Source organism: Labeo rohita, chromosome 9 (assembly GCF_022985175.1).
Source record: "Labeo rohita strain BAU-BD-2019 chromosome 9, IGBB_LRoh.1.0, whole genome shotgun sequence".
NCBI classification, from domain to species: domain Eukaryota; kingdom Metazoa; phylum Chordata; class Actinopteri; order Cypriniformes; family Cyprinidae; genus Labeo; species Labeo rohita.
In genome coordinates this window covers 27,429,673-27,449,662 of record NC_066877.1, presented here as the reverse complement: position 1 = coordinate 27,449,662, position 19,990 = coordinate 27,429,673, and the positions used below count along the sequence as shown (strand labels likewise).

The 19,990-nt window shown below is 38.2% G+C and overlaps 2 protein-coding genes across 4 annotated transcripts; one reads left to right on the top strand and one right to left on the bottom strand.

The window, feature by feature from the left end:
• The first annotated feature begins 1,872 nt into the window (after window positions 1-1,872).
• On the top strand, window positions 1,873-18,456 carry LOC127170641 (small membrane A-kinase anchor protein). Of its 3 annotated transcripts, XR_007828386.1 has the most exons (4): window positions 1,873-2,241; window positions 3,067-3,100; window positions 6,030-6,072; window positions 6,200-6,429. XR_007828386.1 is itself a non-coding variant. In XM_051118772.1 (3 exons), the coding sequence occupies exon 3, from the start codon at window positions 15,854-15,856 to the stop codon at window positions 16,121-16,123; it is 270 nt and encodes an 89-aa protein (XP_050974729.1). In that variant the 5' UTR covers window positions 1,873-2,241; window positions 3,067-3,100; window positions 15,644-15,853; the 3' UTR covers window positions 16,124-18,456. The 3 variants fall into 3 exon arrangements, 2 of the variants coding, with proteins under 2 accessions (XP_050974729.1, XP_050974728.1); XM_051118772.1 differs by lacking the exons at window positions 6,030-6,072; window positions 6,200-6,429 and adding an exon at window positions 15,644-18,456; XM_051118771.1 differs by lacking the exons at window positions 1,873-2,241; window positions 3,067-3,100; window positions 6,030-6,072; window positions 6,200-6,429 and adding exons at window positions 13,807-14,237; window positions 15,644-18,456.
• Window positions 7,411-10,965, bottom strand: mstnb (myostatin b). The gene is made up of 3 exons (XM_051118769.1): window positions 10,499-10,965; window positions 9,488-9,858; window positions 7,411-8,732 (listed from the first exon to the last, which is right to left on the bottom strand). The coding sequence occupies exons 1-3, from the start codon at window positions 10,962-10,964 to the stop codon at window positions 8,352-8,354; spliced, it is 1,218 nt and encodes a 405-aa protein (XP_050974726.1). The 5' UTR covers window position 10,965; the 3' UTR covers window positions 7,411-8,351.
• Window positions 18,457-19,990: the final 1,534 nt, after the last annotated feature.

Below are 19,990 nucleotides of genomic sequence, written 5' to 3'. Positions count from 1 at the left end.
GAGATGATCGTTGGTTAATCCTAACTGATCAGACTGATATTTATATTCAAAGCGTATACAACTGATTTGATCTACTGGCTTGCCTGTTTCAAAGAGCAGGCACACATATTCCCAGCTTTAATGGAAGTCTCAAACAAGGGTCAGTGAGAAATGAGGCCCCTAAGTGCTGCCTCACCTCTCCCCTGCTTTTAGAATTTGCACCCTGCGGCTATGCGAGAGCGAGTGCTGAAGTCGCAGCACAGGGCCGTGAAAACTAAAACGTGTGCTGTGGTTTGACCTTTCCCTATGTTAAATACAATATTATCATAAGACGTGCTATCAAGTTGCAGTGCCATTGCATGATCAGATTCACTGCCACGTGGGCTCTGCGCTCAGGTTCAGCACATGTTAGCTCATTAGAGCCAGTATGAATGTGGGGTAGCATGCCAACTGGTATATACAAAACATTTGATTTTATTTTACTTTATTATTTTAGTCTAGTCTTTTTATAAGTGTACATGCACAACAATTATGCTTTTTGTCAAATATTGGGCAAAGAGTAACATTTTATTGGATTTTGAGGCTCCTGGGTACAGTGAAATCTGTACCGGCCCAGCTTTATCATTAAACCATTAACTTAACATGAAAATGCATGCCAACACAATTTTGAGGCTGGAAAAAGGCTAAATGTTTCTGGTAAAGCAATTGTTTTGGAAACTTTAGAACTGTAATATAATGGCAAATTAGCTAGAAAAAAAAATTAAGTTAGCAGTAGCCATGAGTGAATATTTAAATACATGCTTATTTCTCAATAGAAATCATGAAAGTAAAAGAATAGATGTAGATTTTAGTGCTGTTACTATCTACCTATCTATCTATCTATCTATCTATCTGTCTCATCAATAGAGTGTTTTACGACAAGTCATCAATCGGCCATGTTGGTGGCACCGAACGTAAACAATGTCACTGAACCAAATGAAACTCAAATATTTTGCTGATTATTGCTCTTGAAAATGATCAGTTATCGCCATGTTTTGGGCTGTACTAATCGTTCGGACCAGGAAAAACATTTGGAGTCCTATAGACTGCCAAAAGTTAGAACAAATCAAGTAGAAGAGTGCAAAAAACTGTCTGAGGAACAAAAGACGTTTCTGTTTGGCCAAACTGAACCAGGACTTCCAGGGCAAGAATCTTGACAACATTTGTGTTTGTTCTTATCATTTCCGGTCAGGTAGGTGAAATATTAGGCTAATATCTTAAATAATACTGCTTGAACGTGTCTTTACCACAGGTTAACTTTAGTTTGTCAAAATATTGTGACATTTCCTGCTTACTAAGTCCTTCTCTATATGATTTAGCAGCTTCCACATGTTTTTCCCGTGGCTTAGACAGCATAAATTAACAGAACAACATATTGAGTAGCACATTAACCATGCAAACCATCCTGTTGTTTACATCCGAGTATCAGCAGTATGGCCGCGCATTTGGTTAACTGACCAAATCGTGACAAGTGCAAATCCTCTATATATGATTAATCACGATTAATTAATGTTTAACCACTGCTATAAAATGTATATTAACAAATTAATACTTGTAGCTATAATATAAATATTTATTTGTATTAAATGTATCATTCTTAAAATAAAAATAAAAAAAACGATTTATTCTTATTATAGTAGTGGTCAAGCACTTTTTAACACGCTTGTAGTTGTTTTTGTAGATTTGTACATCACGGTAAACGTTTTTTCCCCCTTACACTGTCTTAAAGAAAGTTGTACACAATAAGCACACAAAAGAGTAACTGTTATGCGCCCACGTCAACATATATACGTGCGGACGTAACCTTAACGTTTTCGCGGTCCCTCTCGGGTTGAGTTGTTACATAGACAAACTATAAGTTCGTTCATTTTTATTAGGATTTTATACATTTCTACATCACAAGAAACGTTTTTCCCCGTACAACGTCTTTAAGAAAGTTGTACACAAGAATCACACAAATCAGTGTGCACGTATACGTGTATGCGTGAGGACGTAACCGTAACATTTTCGCGCTTGGTTTCCTTTGAGTTGGTACATGGACAAACGCGAATTACTGTCGTTTCTACAACGCTTTTATAAATGCGTACATCACAAGAACGTCCTCTTAGTCTTCGAGAAACTTGGCGGTTGAGGCAGTTGTGTTACAAGACTAAAAAATAGTAACGTTACAACAGACGCTGGAGCTGCTCGGGTGAGGCTGACTGGACTTGAAATACTTCAACGGTAGGAAAATGCCGTTTTTGTTTTATTTTTTTAAATGTATAACTATCCACACTATAATAATGTGTTAAATTGAGTCACAATTTTTATTTAGACTTTATTTAGACTCAATTTTTATCCTTTCAACCAACTGTTTCTCATAAAACCAAAGTGCAAATCAGCAAAACGTGCTGTAAATTCATAATATATACAATTAGCCGTCAAATGGCCTTCATTAATTAAAGAGCGAGCAGCTGGCACTGGTAGAAGGAGAGTACTGTAGGAGGGTCTGGCATGAGATGGACTGCACATTGTGGTCAGAGAGCGTGCCAAATGCCATTCCTGTGCCTCTGCAACAGGGGTCGAAGGTTAAGAAACATTGTGGTTCAGAAGACAGATGTCTATGAGTCCTGGGTGGATATTATCATTCTGCTTAAGAGCTGAAATCACCATTTGTTTAGCAGTTTGCATTGGAAACATAGCTCTATGTGAAGTTCTAATGACCTGTTTTACTGTATTCTTAAATAGTATTAAGCGTCTCACCATATGGTGATCTCAATAGGTGATCCACTCTTTTAAATGTGCAGGCTTACTGCTGGTTTACATTGGTGGATTGCATACTGTCCACCTTAATGCTCTCACTATGAGGCTTGTGGTACTTGGCAGCATCCACTGTATAATGACCGACTGTGGTTTTCATGTGGTCTTTAGAGACTTTGATTTAAGCATTAGATTTACTCTATGTGCAGGAAGGGGGATACGTTTGCTTATTCTCTGTCTGAACTGTATGTAGTTGGTGTTATGAATGGTTTAAATTTTGCAATTCATAGTCTGTTATGCATCTTACAGATCTGAAAGGTTGTGAAGAATCCACAAGAACAAGGTAGGCTCATGCTTACTCATGCTGGTCATTTTCTAAGGTGTTCTGGATGATTGTAAGGGTTACCTGTAGACTGATTGACGCTGATTAATAGAAAAATATGGCGGAACAGATAGATAGATCAAAGAGATGGTTATGAAATTACAGACAATATTTTGTTATATGAACAATGACAGTAATATATAAAAATAAGATGAAACGGATAGATAGACAGATAGATCAGAAGATGTTACAGACAAATTTTCAGTGGGCAGTATTTTATTAGAACAAATTTTGATACAAACATTATAGCCTTGATTGCAAAACAAAGCAAAACTGCTTCTCCATATGACAAGACACCTCAGATTCCTGCATCTCCAGCTGCCTGACAGGCGTTGTGATGACACAGGAGGGGACATGTTTCCATTTTTCCAAATGATCCAGACATCTCGCAGTCTCCTCAGAGGAGCATCTATCCTCCATCACTGTCAGTCATTGGTCTCCTGGGGGCATATGGTTTACTGCCACAGACCTTTTCCACTTGAGTCATTAGGGTGCCTTGTAAATGAACTTAGACTTATGGACAAAACTTGCTGAATGACTCATTCCAGCCCAAATGTGATCTTGAGTTACACATTGCTAAAACAGGACACATTCCCGTCCTCGACGTCCGGAAGCTTTACGATGTAATTAATCAAATGTTGATTCCACAAGGGTCAATAGAGTTTTGGGAGAGACGGATGTCGATTTCTCAGCTAAGTGAAAAAACAAGTGGTGTTGAAGGCAGGGCCCAGTGTGGATGCGCTGGATAAATCCATCAGGGGCGCTGACAACCAGCCGTCAGTGGCTGCACATCTGCGCCCATCTGCCCGAGGCTCATGTCTTTTATTGCTTTTCATTGCTTTCTTCAGTTCAGTGCAACTGAATCGCACGTCCCTTGGAAACTGAGGTGATTATTGCATTGCAAAACGTTAGATTAATCATTAAATTAAAGGTACTTTAGATTGTGCCTGTTGAGTAGACCCGATTGTGCAGAGCTCAACAATGAGCTTGGCTCCGTGAGGTGTCAGAGAGTTTTAGGCCAGTTGACAGAAATGAATTGTCACTGAGCATTATGTTTAATGATCATATGCATGTTTTTTTTTTATTCAAACCTAAACATTTGGTTTTCTCTGATATAGTCTATTAAAGACTGATGATGCAGGTTTAGCTGGTTTAAATATGTTACCATGGTAAAGTAGGTTTAGGATGAACGTTAATCAGAATTGCAGTTTTAATTCTTCTTTAAATGATCACTGTATACTATGATTTTCCAACCAAATTACAGTACTTTTCAAAAATTGTCAACAAGACTGCATTTATTTGATCGAAAATAGTAAAAAAAAAAATAATAAAAGAAAAAAATAAATATATTTTAATATATTTTAAAATGTAATTTCAGCAGCCATTACCCCAGATGTCACGTGATCCTTCAGAAATCATTCTAATGTGCTGATTTGATTTTTTTTTGCAATCTTTTGTAATGTTATAAATGTCTTTACTGTCCCTTTTGCTGAATTTAATGCACCCTTATAATGAATAAAAGTATTAATTTCTTAAAAATTACCCCAGACTTTTTTTTTTATTTATTAATTATTATTTTTATATATATTTTTTTTTTTGTGGTGAAGCCACATAGTATTAGCAGGGCATGTATAAATCTACTTAAAAAATCTACTCTGCATAAAAAAATGACATATTTAAAAAAATGATTTGTTCATATGTATAAGCAAATGCACTTGGAATATTTAGAGCAAATAATCTTACAATTCACAGTTGTTTCTTGTACAAAACCTGAACGACATCTGTCAACTTAAAATTGACATCCTTCAGAAATCATTCTAATATGCTGATTTGATTTATTTCAAAAGAACAGTATTTTTTTCGATAAGAATCTTTTGTAACATTGTACATGTCTTCACTGTCACTTTTGATGCATTTAATGCATCCTTGATGAATAAAATCATTAATTTCTTAAAAAAATAATAAAACATTTACTCACCCCAAATTTTAATTATTTGTAGATTTTTTTTTTTGTGAAAATACACTACCAGTGAAAAGTATTTGAACAGTAAGCTTTTTAATGATTTTAAAGAAATCTGTTCTGCTCACCTGCTCTGCATTTATTTGATCCAAACTACAGCAAAGACAGTATAATTTTGAAATATTTTTACTACTTAAAATATATATATTTTTTTTGAATATATTTTAAAATGTAATTTATTCCTGTGATCAAAGCTAAATTTCCAGCATCAAATCATACTGTTCAAAAACTTTTGACTGGTAGTGTGTAATATCGTAATATCAATAGGTAATGTATAAATCTTACTGGGCCAGCAGAAAAAAATTAAATAAATATAATACAAATAACAATTTAATTTGTCATTTGTGACCCTGGACCACAAAGCCAGTCATAATGGTCAATTTTTTTTAATTGAGATGTATACACCACCTGAAAGTTGAATGAATAAGCTTTCTATTGATGTATGGGATGGGACAATATTTGGCCGAGATACAACAATTTGAAAATCTGGAATCTATGGGTGCAAAAAATCTAAATATTGAGAAAATAGCCTTTAAAGTTGTCCAGATTAACTTCTTAGCAATGCATATTACTCTTCAAAAATTAAGTTTTTATATATTTATGGTAGGTAAGTTACAAAATATCTTCATGGAACATGATCTTTATTTAATATCCTAATGATTTTTGGCATAAAAGAAAAATCGATAATTTTGACCCATACAATGTATTTTTGGCTATTTGTGGTCCAGGGTCACATATTTATAATCAAATGCACTTAGAATCTTTAGAGCGAATAATCTTACAATTCACACTTGTTTCTTGTTCAAAACCTGAAAGACATCTGTCAACTAAAGATGAAAAACTGACATCATTTGATTGTTTTTTTGGCAGACAGGTGATAGAAACGCTCATGTTTACCGCAGCAGCAGACCAGGTGAGGTGTCAGTAGCACAACATGCATCATCTGTCACCTGTCTGCAGCCTCGGCATCAATATTCGACCTGATGCCTCATGGCAGCGCGTACCTTCAACTCATCACTCAAAAGCAATCGTTTCCCCAGCTGTTCCAGAGACTGTGCACGTTAGTGTGAAGATGCAGATGTTTGACCACACCTGGCAGCTGTCCCTCTTTCCCCCTTGTACACGGTGCTTTCCTCCTGTCTGAGCACATGCGGCTCTACCCAGCTCCCCTGCAGCTCGTGCGGATATGGGGAATCCTGGTGACTGAGATGAGCTATGTGTTTCTCCCCGGAGTCTCCTGTCCCTCGAGGAGCCACGCTGCCTTCCCATTTTCTCACAGTCACTTCCTCTCCTGTCAACCTGGGAATGTGCTGGCAACCGGCAAGCCACGGAGACAAGGAAAACGTTTCCCGTGTGACAGATATAACAACTCGGGGAAGCCATTACTGTTCCTGTTTATCATACACTTGCCGTTACCTGGCACAAAGGACGGTGCTGCAAGTCAGATGCACAAGAAAACAAATCAATCATGCTTCTGCCGAGCGTGATTCATAGCATGTAGAACAGGATGAATTACGAAGGGATGCACCTGATTATCGGCGCACATTCAGATGTTAAAACGCTTATCGATCGTTTCAGGAGTGCTCATGTGAGGTGTTTGAGCTTTTCAGAACCCACTTTTAATTGTATGTGGCAAATGATCCCCAATCCACGGCGCGTTATCTTAACACGAATGTGGAAAAAAATGTTATTGCTCAGGGACTTTTAATCTCCCACAACCCTCTGTTCATTTCAGAGCAGTTCCCACCTGGTTTCCATGGCATCTGTCCAACTCACAGCAGGAAAGGAAGCAGATCTCGGCAGTGCTGAGTTCGCCCTCTTCTGGACGGAAGTGAGGGCTCCAATAAGCCTCGGTCTAATTAGCCATGCTGTCAAAACATTTCTGCACAAGTCCTTTTAGCAAACTCTGCTGCATGCTCACGCTGAACTGTTCAGAGGGGAGATTTGTTAATTTGGGCTTATGTAACACCGCAGCTCGCTGCCATTAAGGGAAAAACAAATGAAAAGGTCAAATGATAGTAAATTCAACCCGAAAGGAACCTCTTAACACAGTTTGGACAATACCCCACATTCACCTTTGCTTTGATTCCCTCTAAACTTTCTGATCACATCCAGTGTGGCTCAATAAACACATTTCATCAAACGATTTTCATTCAGGTACAGAACTGCATGTTTCCAAATATTCAAAACCCAATGCATTTTTTTAACCCTTCTTCCAAAACAATCTGAAATAACAGAGTTGAACATATAAAGCAAGCACCTTTATTTGTTTGAACAGATACATAGATTTATATTGTACACTTTTTTTGCTATTTTGTGTTCATATACATGTACTAACCGTGGTTAAAAAAGGCAACTGTTAATGGAAACAATGGCAAGTATACAATACAATTAGCAAACATATCAAAATCAGTTTTTACAACATTTGTAGCAACCAATTCTTTCTATTGGTCTGCCATAGTGCAAACTGTGTGGTTTGAAGACAGAGTGTTAGCGTGATATTAACATTCATTCTTACAGTTCCGACGTCTCTGTCTCGAACACATTTCAATGTGTAGACCGCATTCACAGCGCCTCTGCTTCAAGTCCTTCTGTCCCCTAATGCCGATCTCAATAATACTTCAAGTGTGTAGGGCTGTTTGACAGATGAGTAGTGGACGAAAGCTACGATTAACAATTGGATCGGTGCGTTTATTGCAGTGTGTGTGGAAGGTTGCGTCAGATAACTGTATTCAAGCTCTGTTCAATGTTCAAGAGTCCCTCTCTGTTTCTCTTGGATACTCTTCTTAAACAAGCTCACCGGTTACAGCTGTTACAGCAAAGATCTAAATGATTGTATTTTGGAGTGGTTGCATAATACAATGTTGTCGGCGTATCCTAACGAGAGTATTCTGACAAGGTGAAAACATGAAATAAAGCAGAGAATGTCGTCCATTTCAATAGTGTCCATTCCCGAGTCCAGCCAGTTTGACGTTCCTTTAGTACATCCGTGTAACACTGGACACCTGTGGCAGAGATACTGATTTAGAGGAAAATGACAAAAAAACATAGTCAAATGAAGCGGTGCCCAGAGAGTGAGTGAGCGTCCTTCTATTGCACAGTGTCTTGCGGAAAGCACTGATAATGGATGGTGGATGGTGTGATCAGATGTCCGGGTCTACGAGACGGATCGAGTCCTGTCTGGGCACTGGTTCACGAGCAGCCACAGCGGTCTACTACCATTGAGGGAATCTTGCCGTAGATGATCTGCTCTTTGCCGTTGAAGTAAAGCATGTTGATGGGAGACATCTTGGTGGGGGTGCAGCAGGGCCCGGCTGTGCCTCGCGGATTGGCCTTGTTCACCAGATGGGTGTGGGGATATTTCTGCAGGTGCATGTAGTCGCATTCTCCCGAACAGTAATTCGCCTTATAGCGCTTTGGAGCAATAATCCAGTCCCAGCCGAAGTCCTCGAAGTCCACAGTGAGAGGGTACCTGCAGCATCGAGACTCTGACGAATTCTCGTCGCAGTCCAAGCCAGAGTCCCTCCGGATTCGCTTTGGGCCCTCCGAGATTTTCACCTCCATGAAAGGGAGCTGGGAGTGAAAGAAACCAAAGAGCCAGCGTTTCAGTTTACTCTTGGTACTCTCCTGTCTGCGGCGCTTGCCAACTCCTGATCAGTCTATGAAGTAGCTTTATCCAACCGTTAATGAATGCTACAGTTAGCCAATATAGATATGATTAGGGAACGGAATGAATTTAATGATTCTGGTTAAAATTCCTCCTAATGATTCCCATTGCTTAATGGTGCCATTAACGATTCTAATTGCAGTTGTTGTCCCCAGCAAATCATGAGAGAATTTCTGATATGAGCAGAACCAATATACAGACAAAATGTAATACAGTTTTTGCAAAACAAATCTAATTTAAGTTTCATTAGTGTAAACACATTTTTTTTAGCTCGTTTCAAGTTAAAATATGGTGGAAGTAACTCAGAGTGAGTAAGATTAATGCACTAAAAAGAATCGTTCGAAAGAGTCATTCGTTCTCGAATCGAAGTACATTTGGTCGCGACGAATGTTTTTCATTCACAAAAACATTCGGGACTACACTGACTACCAAATGTGTAGCGTTATTGAGCGTTCCGACATATGCACTTAAGATATGCAAGATATATGCATTTTACATACATGCTTCTGGCACTTATTCTTGGGATATAATTATTTATTTAAAACAAAGAGTGGTGTAACTAATCCATCTAAATAATGTCTCAACAGTGGCAAAGCTCTGACTAAAAGCGGTTATATTTTACGTAAAACGCGTATTTGTTAACCACAACAGCTCAACTCACCAGTCCATCGTCTCCAGGCTCAGCTGAGGTGACGGCCAAGTCGTTTCCCTTCGCGTCATACGCGTTTATCTCAATGCCCCAGTTGGTCTCCGGTTGTCTTAACCACACCGTGAGCACCTGTTTTACGTCTATACTCTGCCAAGACGTCACTCCTGCGTTCACATCGATCTTCAGGGATCGTATTCGTATGTGCCTTCCTCCGTCCGTAACGGGCATCAGCCGTGATATCTGTAAGAAGACGGTGGTCGCTTCCTCCGCCGGTCTCAGATGAACCCAGAGCTGCGCTCTTACGATCCGGTTCGCTTGGATCTTCGGACTGAAGGAGAAAAAACAACACTTCGGTTTCCGATCTACTTGAACGATGGGGTCAGCTGAAAAAAAGAAGAGAAACAGCGATTATACGGAGTCTACTGATTTTCAGTGGCAGTTTTATTATTAAAACGGGTCATGAAGTTTAGAAAATTAAGTTTTAAAGAAATAACGTCGACTACGCCTTTAAAATAAAAGATTTTACAGACATATTTATATCATTTAAAGACAAAGTTATATAAAAAAAGACCTTATACATACGGCATTGCAGAAGGAAACGTTTAACATACATTTCAAAAGTAATGGATAGGCTACATATGTAATGTCTATAAGATAATACACATTTTTTACCTAAAAAAGAACGTCTAAGATATGACCCAGTTTCTGCTACAGTTTGCAAATGTCACGTGTGGTAAAGGTGAAAACATTTTCTTCTGACCGACGCTGGTGCGCTTTGCTGCGCTTCAGTGTTCAGCGTGCGTAAAATCGGTTTAGCAAGGCTGATAAAGGAGCAACACAAAGCCTTAAAAAATCAGTAAACGAGAACTATCTTCGCACTAACTGTGCATTTAATGCACAATAGCCGTCTTTAAAGTGCAAATGGCTCTGCGTAAAGGGTCTCTCCAAGTATCAACCCTATTTTTAGTCCATTATTAAGAGGATGCATCTATTGAGTGAATCTTTGAAATAGACGATCCTTACGCTCTGTGGCCATGGTCATGATGGTCTCTGTGGTGGCATGTTCATCATCCTCTTCCAGAGCTCCATCCTTGCTGTCATCCCCCAGAACATCGTACTGATCCAGAAGTTGTTGCAAAGGCGGTGCTTTGGGTAGCAGCTGCTTGACCACGTCCCGGCTGATGTTTGGAGCCTGTTTGAGTCGGAGTTTGCTAAGAATTTGGGACTTGATGGCATGCAGTCTCATCAGCTTGCTGTGTTGTCTGAACTCACATGTGGAACACTGCTCGCTTTCCTCCGTGGCTGTGGAAGGCTGCTGGTGCGCCGTTATATCTCCATGACCCACTGAACCACATGCAATTAATACGCTGAGAGAAATTAAAACCTGTGTAAAATGCATGTTCCAAAGCGTGCTAAAGGATGTTTGCGATGTTTGATTTGATTTGCTATGGAAATGAACCTCACCACGCACCGGACAAGTAGATGTCATGCTTAAATTCGGCAAGGCTTTTTATACTGCAACTTTGGCCACTCTATTGTGTCGTAAGATTCAATGATTGGCTGAGCTGGCAACAATAAACCTAATGGACAGAGCTGGACTTCTTTCGCAGTTCTTAAAGAGGCATGACACATCTTAGAGGACTCGTGGAGGAATCAGCCGAACTTGAATACAAATTATGCACATGGATATGAAAAATACGCACATTTATTATAACATTTCCGTGCGGGCGTCTAATCTACTCACTATGCAAACGCATCTCACCCATAATGTAAAGGCTACATGTGACATTTATGCATATGAAATCGTATATTTGTTTTTATCGTAACTGTACATTGTCCTATAAGGAACCTAGATGTTTTACACAACTTGACATGATCAGCATCGTAGGTAAAAAGGTGCTGTAGCAGCTTTGAAATGTGGGCTCATGTTAATTTATGAGTAACTTGCTAAAATAACTCATCTACAGCCCAGGCATTCATTTTCCCATATGTCCTATTTTTATGTTTCAGTATTTAAAAAAGAGGTATTTGGACAGTATTCACGTAGCTTCTCTCAATGCAACTGTAATTTCACTACGTATGTAAAGTTTTAAACGTAAGATATTGAATAATCACAAATCATCTTATTTGTTCAACACTCCCTGGTAGCTGCAGCTTCTTCAGTTTTTTAGACCTGTGGTTAAGATACGTAGCGCCATCTTGTGTTACAACTTCTGTAACGCAATTGAGGTATGTCTCTGACCTCTTTTTGCACAGCCTATTAAAATGACACACATAAGGAAACTAAACGCAGTAATATAATAAAGAAAAAAAATACAACTTATAATATACATTAGAAATTATAATTGTGTTCGATTATGGCAGGAAAATAAGTCACGATAAAATTGACCTTTATTCCGGCGCTCTGGAATACTCTATTCTGATTGGCCGATCGATAAACTGTAGAACTCTTGTACGTGGCAACTCAGCATTTTTCATTCTAACATAATAATATAATTTCAACTCGAATCAATATTTCATGTCCATTTATTTATTTGGCAAGTAGCCTTATAAGCAGGATAATGTGCAGTCATCCGGTCATTACTGCAAAATAAACACTTTCAAGGCCACACAAGAGTTTGCTTTGAGTCTGGGAACATTTTGTGATAATGAGCTGATGACAGGGCATTATCCCTTACTTAATATCACTTATATCTTCGGTTCAATCTAATAATGTGAAGATAAAAAGGAAGAATCGAAGATTCGAAGCGGACGCTAACCAGAAATCTTTATTGATTAAGTTCTAATGGATTTAGGATAAAGCCTAACGTAATATAAAATGATCTAGCCTGAAAATGTTTGTTTGCTTGATGGATTTTCAATGTGGTGTAGCTTGTAGAGTGTGAATATTTTTTGTTTTTTATAAGGCACACCTAGCACAGTTATATACAGTTCATACTTATGAGATGTAAATTTGTAATAAAACCTTATAACTAACGACAGTAAGCCTAGTGCACTATTGTACCTTTTTCTCATAAGATTTATTTTTCTCATACATTTTATGGGTCTGGCTTCTGGTCTCATTGGCCTCCAGCTATTTTTAGCTGTAAAAAAAAAACAGCTAGTTTTGCTGCTTGATATTGCAAATTGGTGTGTCTTTCCATATTATTTTACTGTATTACCTTAATTATGAGCACACTGGTTTGTAGGGCAAACAGTTTTACCGTTTACTGCACGTTGTTATTCTTCTCATTATTACCCCGCAGAGAATAATGAACCGGAAGTCTCACCCATAGCACACGTATGTCTGGAAGATGTCTATTAAAGATCACTTGATCTGGAAAGCATCTGCTGTGTAGCATTTTTAAGATATCAGTTTTACATAGATTTTAAATCTAAGAGACATTGACATCTGATACGAAACGCCCAATAGACGTATTGCAGATGAGCAAACACTCAAAAAATGTCTTGCAGATGTAAATGCAGACGTCACATAGACGTCTCCTTGATGTACGTGTGCTATCAGGGTTACTTCCGAGTCGAAAAAAAAAGTTACTACGCAAGTGAACGCAACTTAGTGATTTGCTAGTGTCTTTGTAAACAGCAGTTTTTACCATGGGTCGTGGAAAAATGTAACTTCTCAAATTTAATAAACATTTTATTTGGTAAACATTTAAGACTCACAAACTCAATTTACCAGTCTGACAAAGCCTTCACGGAATTAACTATTGAACCACGCTTGTATGACAAAACCATTCTCTCTCTGTATATGCTGTACACTGTAAAAAACAATTTGTTGAGTCAAATTAAAATAATTTGTAACCTGGCTGCCTTAAAAATTTAAGTTCGGTCAACCCAAAAAAAGTTTATTCAACTTGAAATTTTAAATTAGATATTTGAGTTAAATCAACTTAAAATTTTAAGGCAGCTGGGTTACTTACCCATATGTTAAGTTTAGCAAACACAAATATCTAAGTTGTTACTTAGTACAACTTAACATTTCAAGTTGACTGAACTTATTTTAGTTGACTGAACTTAACATTTTAAGGCAGCAGGGTAACACATTATTTTAAGCTGACTCAACAAATTGTGTTTTTTAATTTTTACAGTGTATGACAAGAAAACAAATGCGTTTGTTTTCTCATATTTCACTAAACATGTTTCTGGAGGGAGATTTGACCTCTCTAGGGTGTCCTGTCATGAAAAAGTTTGGGAACCCTCTGTTATAAATATTCGGCTATAAAAACAGTTATTCCACTAGAGGGCGACATTGTATTTAAAAACACACTGAGGCGCAACCTGTGTTTGCGTGTGTTGCAGTAACCTATTTTACCCAGTTTACAAACAAATGTTTGGGCAAGGGTTGCATGAAGTGTGCCCCTGAATAGAAACATGACGGATTTCCAAGCTGCAAATTCAGTCATATAGATGGCCATGTTTGAATGCACAGAGAAATGCAAAAACAACAGGATTAATGCGCTGTTGAGCTGCATCGCTGTCCTGTCATTGGAATGAAACTGAAACGTTATCATCATTATATGTGGACTCCGGACGCACATGCTGAATTCTGACCCGACTTATCCTACAAGAGCAAGTTCATCACCATGCTTTCTCATTCTCCTGTGGAGTAACCGAGACTGGTGTAGAGGAAGAAGCTTCTGCCTGTTAATACTATGGATTTATGTCAGGTTTTCTTTTAAATAACGCATTCCGATTTGGATTAAATGATTTCTTCGATTTTTATATCGATAATATTGACGCTCACAGCCTGCAGCCCGAATAGGTATGTACCCACACCGATTATATCACTGGAATGTGCACTTTTAATATTACATTACAAAAACAGATCATCGTGCATTTTATAAAATCACGAATAACATTTTGCCTTGACCTTGAGGCTTTCTTGACACAAATACGACCAGGGAATTTAAAAACGAAAAACGACAGAACTGATATTTTAATCTCGTTCTCTTTGGACATAACATTGCTTTGCATTGCAAGCAGGATGTAATTGATCATGATGTTATTAAACTGTTGATCACTTCAGATTTCCAGACAGTGACTGTCGGCTGTCTTTGGCTGCTGTGTATGATGTATACAACGGGTTTGCGTATCAGGCGAGAGTAATAATATTATTTTTAAAAATATTAAGGGAGCTCGTAGATTTAGAATCCACAATATCAACACATGTATATTCTTAAATGAGACATTATCGAGGTTAGTATCTGTGCAGCCAAAGGAGTGAACCACCGGCTTGTTGTGAGGAGAAGTCTGGTAGTTATTAGATAGCGGCGTTTCATGAGGTAACACGAGACAAATATTGTAATAGCGACGTCCGATTCGAATCGTGAACGAATCGTTCTTTTGAGTCGGATCATTTGAATGATTAGGTTGAATCAGCAATCGTTCACAAAACCGGAATCGAACTGAATCAGTCCAAACGGTTCTCGAGTCACACTGAATCCGATTCGGAGTGAGCCGAGAACTGATGGAAGAGCATAGTGTGAACCAAATGAACTGGTGTCACTGATGACTGACTAAAAGCAGATTTAAATGTAGCATACATTTTACAAATAAAATGTAATATAAAACGTGACATTTATTTTTTAATTGTTTTATCAATACATAAAAGTATTTTCTGCAAGTCGATTTGTAGTAATGTAAATACAACTTAAGCTTTTTAAATTATGTTATAATCTGAATCTCAGCTGGGATAAAAAACAAAATGCGCTTAATAAATAGAAAACCCATAATGAACGGCGTTATGTACCTACACATGAATTAAATGGAACACTGTCAGAGCATGTCGTGCCACGTTGCGACTGTCCGGTCTGTGTGATTACGTAATTATGTGTTCACATAAAGAACCATTGATTATCTTTTCTGTTTTTTCTTTTTTTAAACAAGAAAGTGTTTGATCAGCCAGACTTGCCATAACAAATCCCATATCTAGTCAACTTACTTATAGCCTCCTACTGGCTTTAGCCAATTAAGGCACATGCAGTTATTTTTTCTTATTTTTTTTTCTGTACTTCCTCATAAGGAAATCCTCATTCCTGTGAAGATGTAGTCATTATGGTGTCACAGACAAGGTTGCCAAGACACTGAAAAATAGTCATCATGAAATATATATTTAGCCAGGCAAAGACAAGTAATAACTCAGAATAACCATGCGTCTTCTTCACACAGGGCAAGTGTGAGGTGGCCATGAGAATGCTATACATCATGGCTGACCATCTGGAGTGTCTCAGCTACACTTTGTACAGAAATTCGTCCTAGCTTATCCGTACATCACGAAACCCTATAAACGGCCAACCAAGGGAATATAACCTTGGTATCACGCCATCTTTGCATCTCTTCCCCTCACTGCTTTCAAACCAATGCTACATTATTTATATCATGGGATGCATGAAATCCAAGCACCGCGACCCCACTCAGAACTCCGGCTCGTCGGAGAAAGTGGATGGCAAGCCAGGAAAGCAAGGCGAGAAAGCAGTTCTAGTTTTCTCAGAGATTGGCTCCATGGAGGACCCGGTACGGGTCAATCCGGTTCTGCTGGACTATGCCCAGAGACTCTCAGAAGAAATTGTAGCCCGGGCAGTACAACAATGGGCTGAGGTGGACAGCCGGTACAGTGACATCCCCTACATTGAGTGTGATGTGCCATAACATTTCAGCTGTATGGAATAAAATTGGATTGGTCTGGTTCACACCTCTCTCTGTCCAGGAGAACTTTCAGATGGACAACTTAAGGCCGGTGGAGGATCATGCCATTTTGGGAAGCTGTTCTTTTGCTGCTCGTTTTTTTTTTTTTTTTTTACCTACAAGGATTCACATGAAATATTCAGCCTTTTTTTTGTTGTTTGTTTTTACACATTAAAAGTCACATTTAGGGGCCTGTTTTCTTAACAGAAGGCCATGGAGCTGTTAAACCACAAGATTGCATCTTTTTATGTCTCTTGTTTATCCCCAAAGCCCAGTCGTTTAATTAGAGAGTCTCTGCAGTTGTCCAAAGGCCACAATCATCCCAACCATGTTTAGTACAGACTTCATCTTTTCGCCTTGAGTATTTCTCATGTTCAAAAGGCTCAGCACATCAGACAGTACAGTATTTCTATTTTCCATCTTTCCATCCATCAGTTTTGGTCACATTTGTGAAATTTCATTGGCAAAAAAAACAAAACAAGAAAAAAAACAAGAAACTTTTTCCTTGATTTAAGTTAAGGTGACCAACTCAAACCCATTGCAAAATCTGTGTGGGGGAATCTTTCACCCTTGTGCAGTATTCCTGATCACACGGATTTCTACTGACTGGATTTTGCCTGTGAAAATTCATTGAACAATGGTAAATGTGACCACATGTTTAAAGAACGTCTGCTCAGGGGTCACGGTTTCTTTTTAAGGAGCTAGCGCTGGCTTTTAGGGATCGATAGGCATACATTATTTCCCTGCTAACCTTTTTTTGACATGACAGCTCTGTCGACTGTAATTCCTGATACAAACAACCTTGTGGTCACTAAGGATGGATGTTGATTATACAATTAAGAGATATAAAAGATCTTAATCATCCTGCATCCACATGATGCAATGAAAGACTGCATCCAAGAGAAGGATTCCCAAACTTTGTGCATTAAGCCATTAAACTATTTAGTTATAAGACGATTTTCTTCTGTGCAGCTCAAATATGCAATTCCTAAAGGCCAAAATGTTATAAAAACAAACTTAGTGCTACCAGACTGCCGAACCCCTCGCTAGGAGACAAAATTCAGACAGGGGACCAAACATGCCAGTGCCCTTAATGATTGTTAATACAAGCACAATTTTACTCTTCTGGTAGTGTTTTAACAGCTGCTCACCAATGCTTTTTATTGATGTGATATTGGCACTTCTGGGTCTTGTGCCATGCTGTCAGGTAGCCATATTCCCTTTAATGATCTCCAGATCAATAGAGTACAGCAGTTGCGTTCTGGAAGTAAAAATCACATTTGTTTTCTCCATAGAGAAAATGATTTTTAGTGATAATGTGTTAACCTTTTAAAACAGACCTACCATGAGCTCTAAGGTGATTAACTAATGATTTCAACTACATATTAAAAAATATCAATTTCAGAGATCACCCTCTCCCATAGAGCACTGTGAATTGTGTAATCAAATATATATTTTTTAAATCACTTATGTTTGTGCATATCTGATTTTTTTGCAATTGCGTGTTATATTTAATTTTTATCTATCATCATATTCAGTCATAAAATAATTCACAGTTCACAATGAAGTTCAATTTTTTTTTTACCTTTGCCTTGTCATACAGATTGTCAAAATGCGTTTTTGCTTTAAATCAAAAGTTGATGAAGCTGTTAATTTTGGTTCATGGTTTTAAACTCTTTACTGAAGAATTTCAGTTTCAAATTCCAATGGAGAAAACAAATGAGAAAATTACTTCCGGAACAAAGGCCACTGAAGACGTGGGTAGTCACTGTTACAGCCTGTTGCAAAGACAATTAAGCAAGAACTGCACTTTGACCATTATACTTTTGCATAGAAAGTCATAAATGCAGAGCAAATCTTAAGAAAGAAGGACCTAAAGATGTATTTTAAGAGGCCTTTCAGCACATTACTATATGTGCTCAGAGTAGAGTTTGAGATCATCTCAGTATCTAAAAGAACAATCAGCACAGGCTTCACTGGGGTTCATTACTCTCATTAGTTTTCCATTCAAGGCCAAATAAAACTAGATTATATTTTATTGATGAGTGTAAGTGTGTAATCACCTACAACAAAAAAGTGCTTCAAATACAGTATCATCCAGTCAAAACCAGGATCTCCAGTAATCTCATAAATGTTTGATGAGGTGCAGGTGATTCTAACCAAAATTGTATTTCATATTTCAGTGTATATTTCAGACAGAAGTGATTTATCTGTAATCTGTGCAACTCAGTTCTGTAACCTAAAGAAAAGGGAAAAAACTGCTTCGCCAATAAAAAAAACCATGGCCTTTGTCGATACCTCAACTGTTGCCTTCTTTCAGTTTTTATAATTTTTTTTTCCTTATAATTTACTCACCCCATGTCATCTAAGACAGTGGTTATCAACTCCAGTCCTTGGGGCCCACTGCTCTGCATGTTTTTTTGATTTTTCCGAATATGATACACTCAGTTCAGTTCATGGATCTTTCTCCTAACGAGCTGATGATCTGAATCAGGTGCGTTAAATGAGGGAGACATACAAAATGTGCAGAGCAGTGGGCCTCAAGGACTGGAATTGAAAACCACTGATCTAAGATGTTCATGTCTTTGTTTCTTCATCTGAAAAGTGATTAAAGTGCACTTTTAGATGTTGTTTGAACATAAATGTGTGTTGGCACTGTGTGTAAACAACCACACTATTATGATAAAAATCCACCCAGTGGTTTTTATTTAATCTGTAAAAATAATTTTCCCCTTTTTCAAATCAAGCCATTCTTAGCATCTTGTCTGTGTGACGACACACCGACAGAGGCCGCTCCCACGATAGTTGATTGACATGAGCGTCTTACCTCAGACCTGCCTCGAATGAGCAGTAACAGTCCGATCACCATTGTTTTGATGCCGGAACAGGGACATAGACAAGAATGGCTCCTAAGCGATTGAGGTGTTCTGTTGTTGGATGTAATAATGAACACAGTGATCGTCATTTACTCCCGACATTTGAGCCGCTGAAGATGCAGTGGATTACATTTGTTTGTGAAGGGAATGCTGCTCCCGATCTACATATATCCGTCTATGTTCACGCAAATCATTCGTGATCCAGCTTCACTTACAGCAGAAGTGAGTATAAGGAGTATTTTTATGAATCTTTGCGATCGCCTTTCCCAATAACGTGCTAGTTAGCAAGTTTAGTGGCTAAATGTGGCTAAAGTAAACAGGCTCGTCACTCCACAGAGAGAGGAGAGGGGCAGGGCGAGCAGAGCTCATTAACATTTAAAGCAACATCGACCAGATTAGGATGATTTTTGCAGAGATGATTTTGGCAAGGTAAAAAAGGTGTTTTTTACACTATGATTGAGAAACTTTAACCAAAGCATGTTATAGACTTTTCATTAAGACCCTAAAGAATCATATCAACTTGTGAAAAATGGGCATCCAAAGACCCCCTTAAGGTTTTGAGAAAAAACATTACAGGATTTTCTCCATATAGTTGACTTAAGTGGGGGTCAACAGGCTGAAGCTGCAAATTTTCAATGCAGCTTCTAAGGGATCTACACGATCCCAGTCTTATCTAGTGAAATGATCAGTTGTTTTCTAAAAAACATAAATAATTATATACTTTTTAAGTGCACATGCTTGTTTTGCCCTAGCTCGACTTCACACATTACGTACTTATGTTGGAAAGGTCACGCTTGATGTAGGCGGAAGTACCAACTCAGTGTTTACAAAGTAAACATGCAAAGAAATCAAACGCCCTTTACAAAAAAAAGGTAAATCAACAATGTCGGACGATTTTGAAGTTGGAGGAGAAAATGAGATGGAGTTTTTTTTTGCCCTACCCTACCTTTTTGAA

What these genes read in the sequence shown, in the direction of transcription:
- mstnb (XM_051118769.1), bottom strand. Translation starts at nt 10,964, where the DNA reads ATGACATCTACTTGTCCGGTGCGTGGTGAGGTTCATTTCCATAGCAAA. An exon ending in CATGACCATGGCCACAGAGC is followed by an intron (nt 9,859 to 10,498) that starts GTAAGGATCGTC and finishes TCTTTTTTTCAG; the next exon opens with CTGACCCCATCGTTCAAGTA. An exon ending in AGCCTGGAGACGATGGACTG is followed by an intron (nt 8,733 to 9,487) that starts GTGAGTTGAGCT and finishes TTTCACTCCCAG; the next exon opens with CTCCCTTTCATGGAGGTGAA.
- LOC127170641 (XM_051118772.1), top strand. Translation starts at nt 15,854, where the DNA reads ATGGGATGCATGAAATCCAAGCACCGCGACCCCACTCAGAACTCCGGC.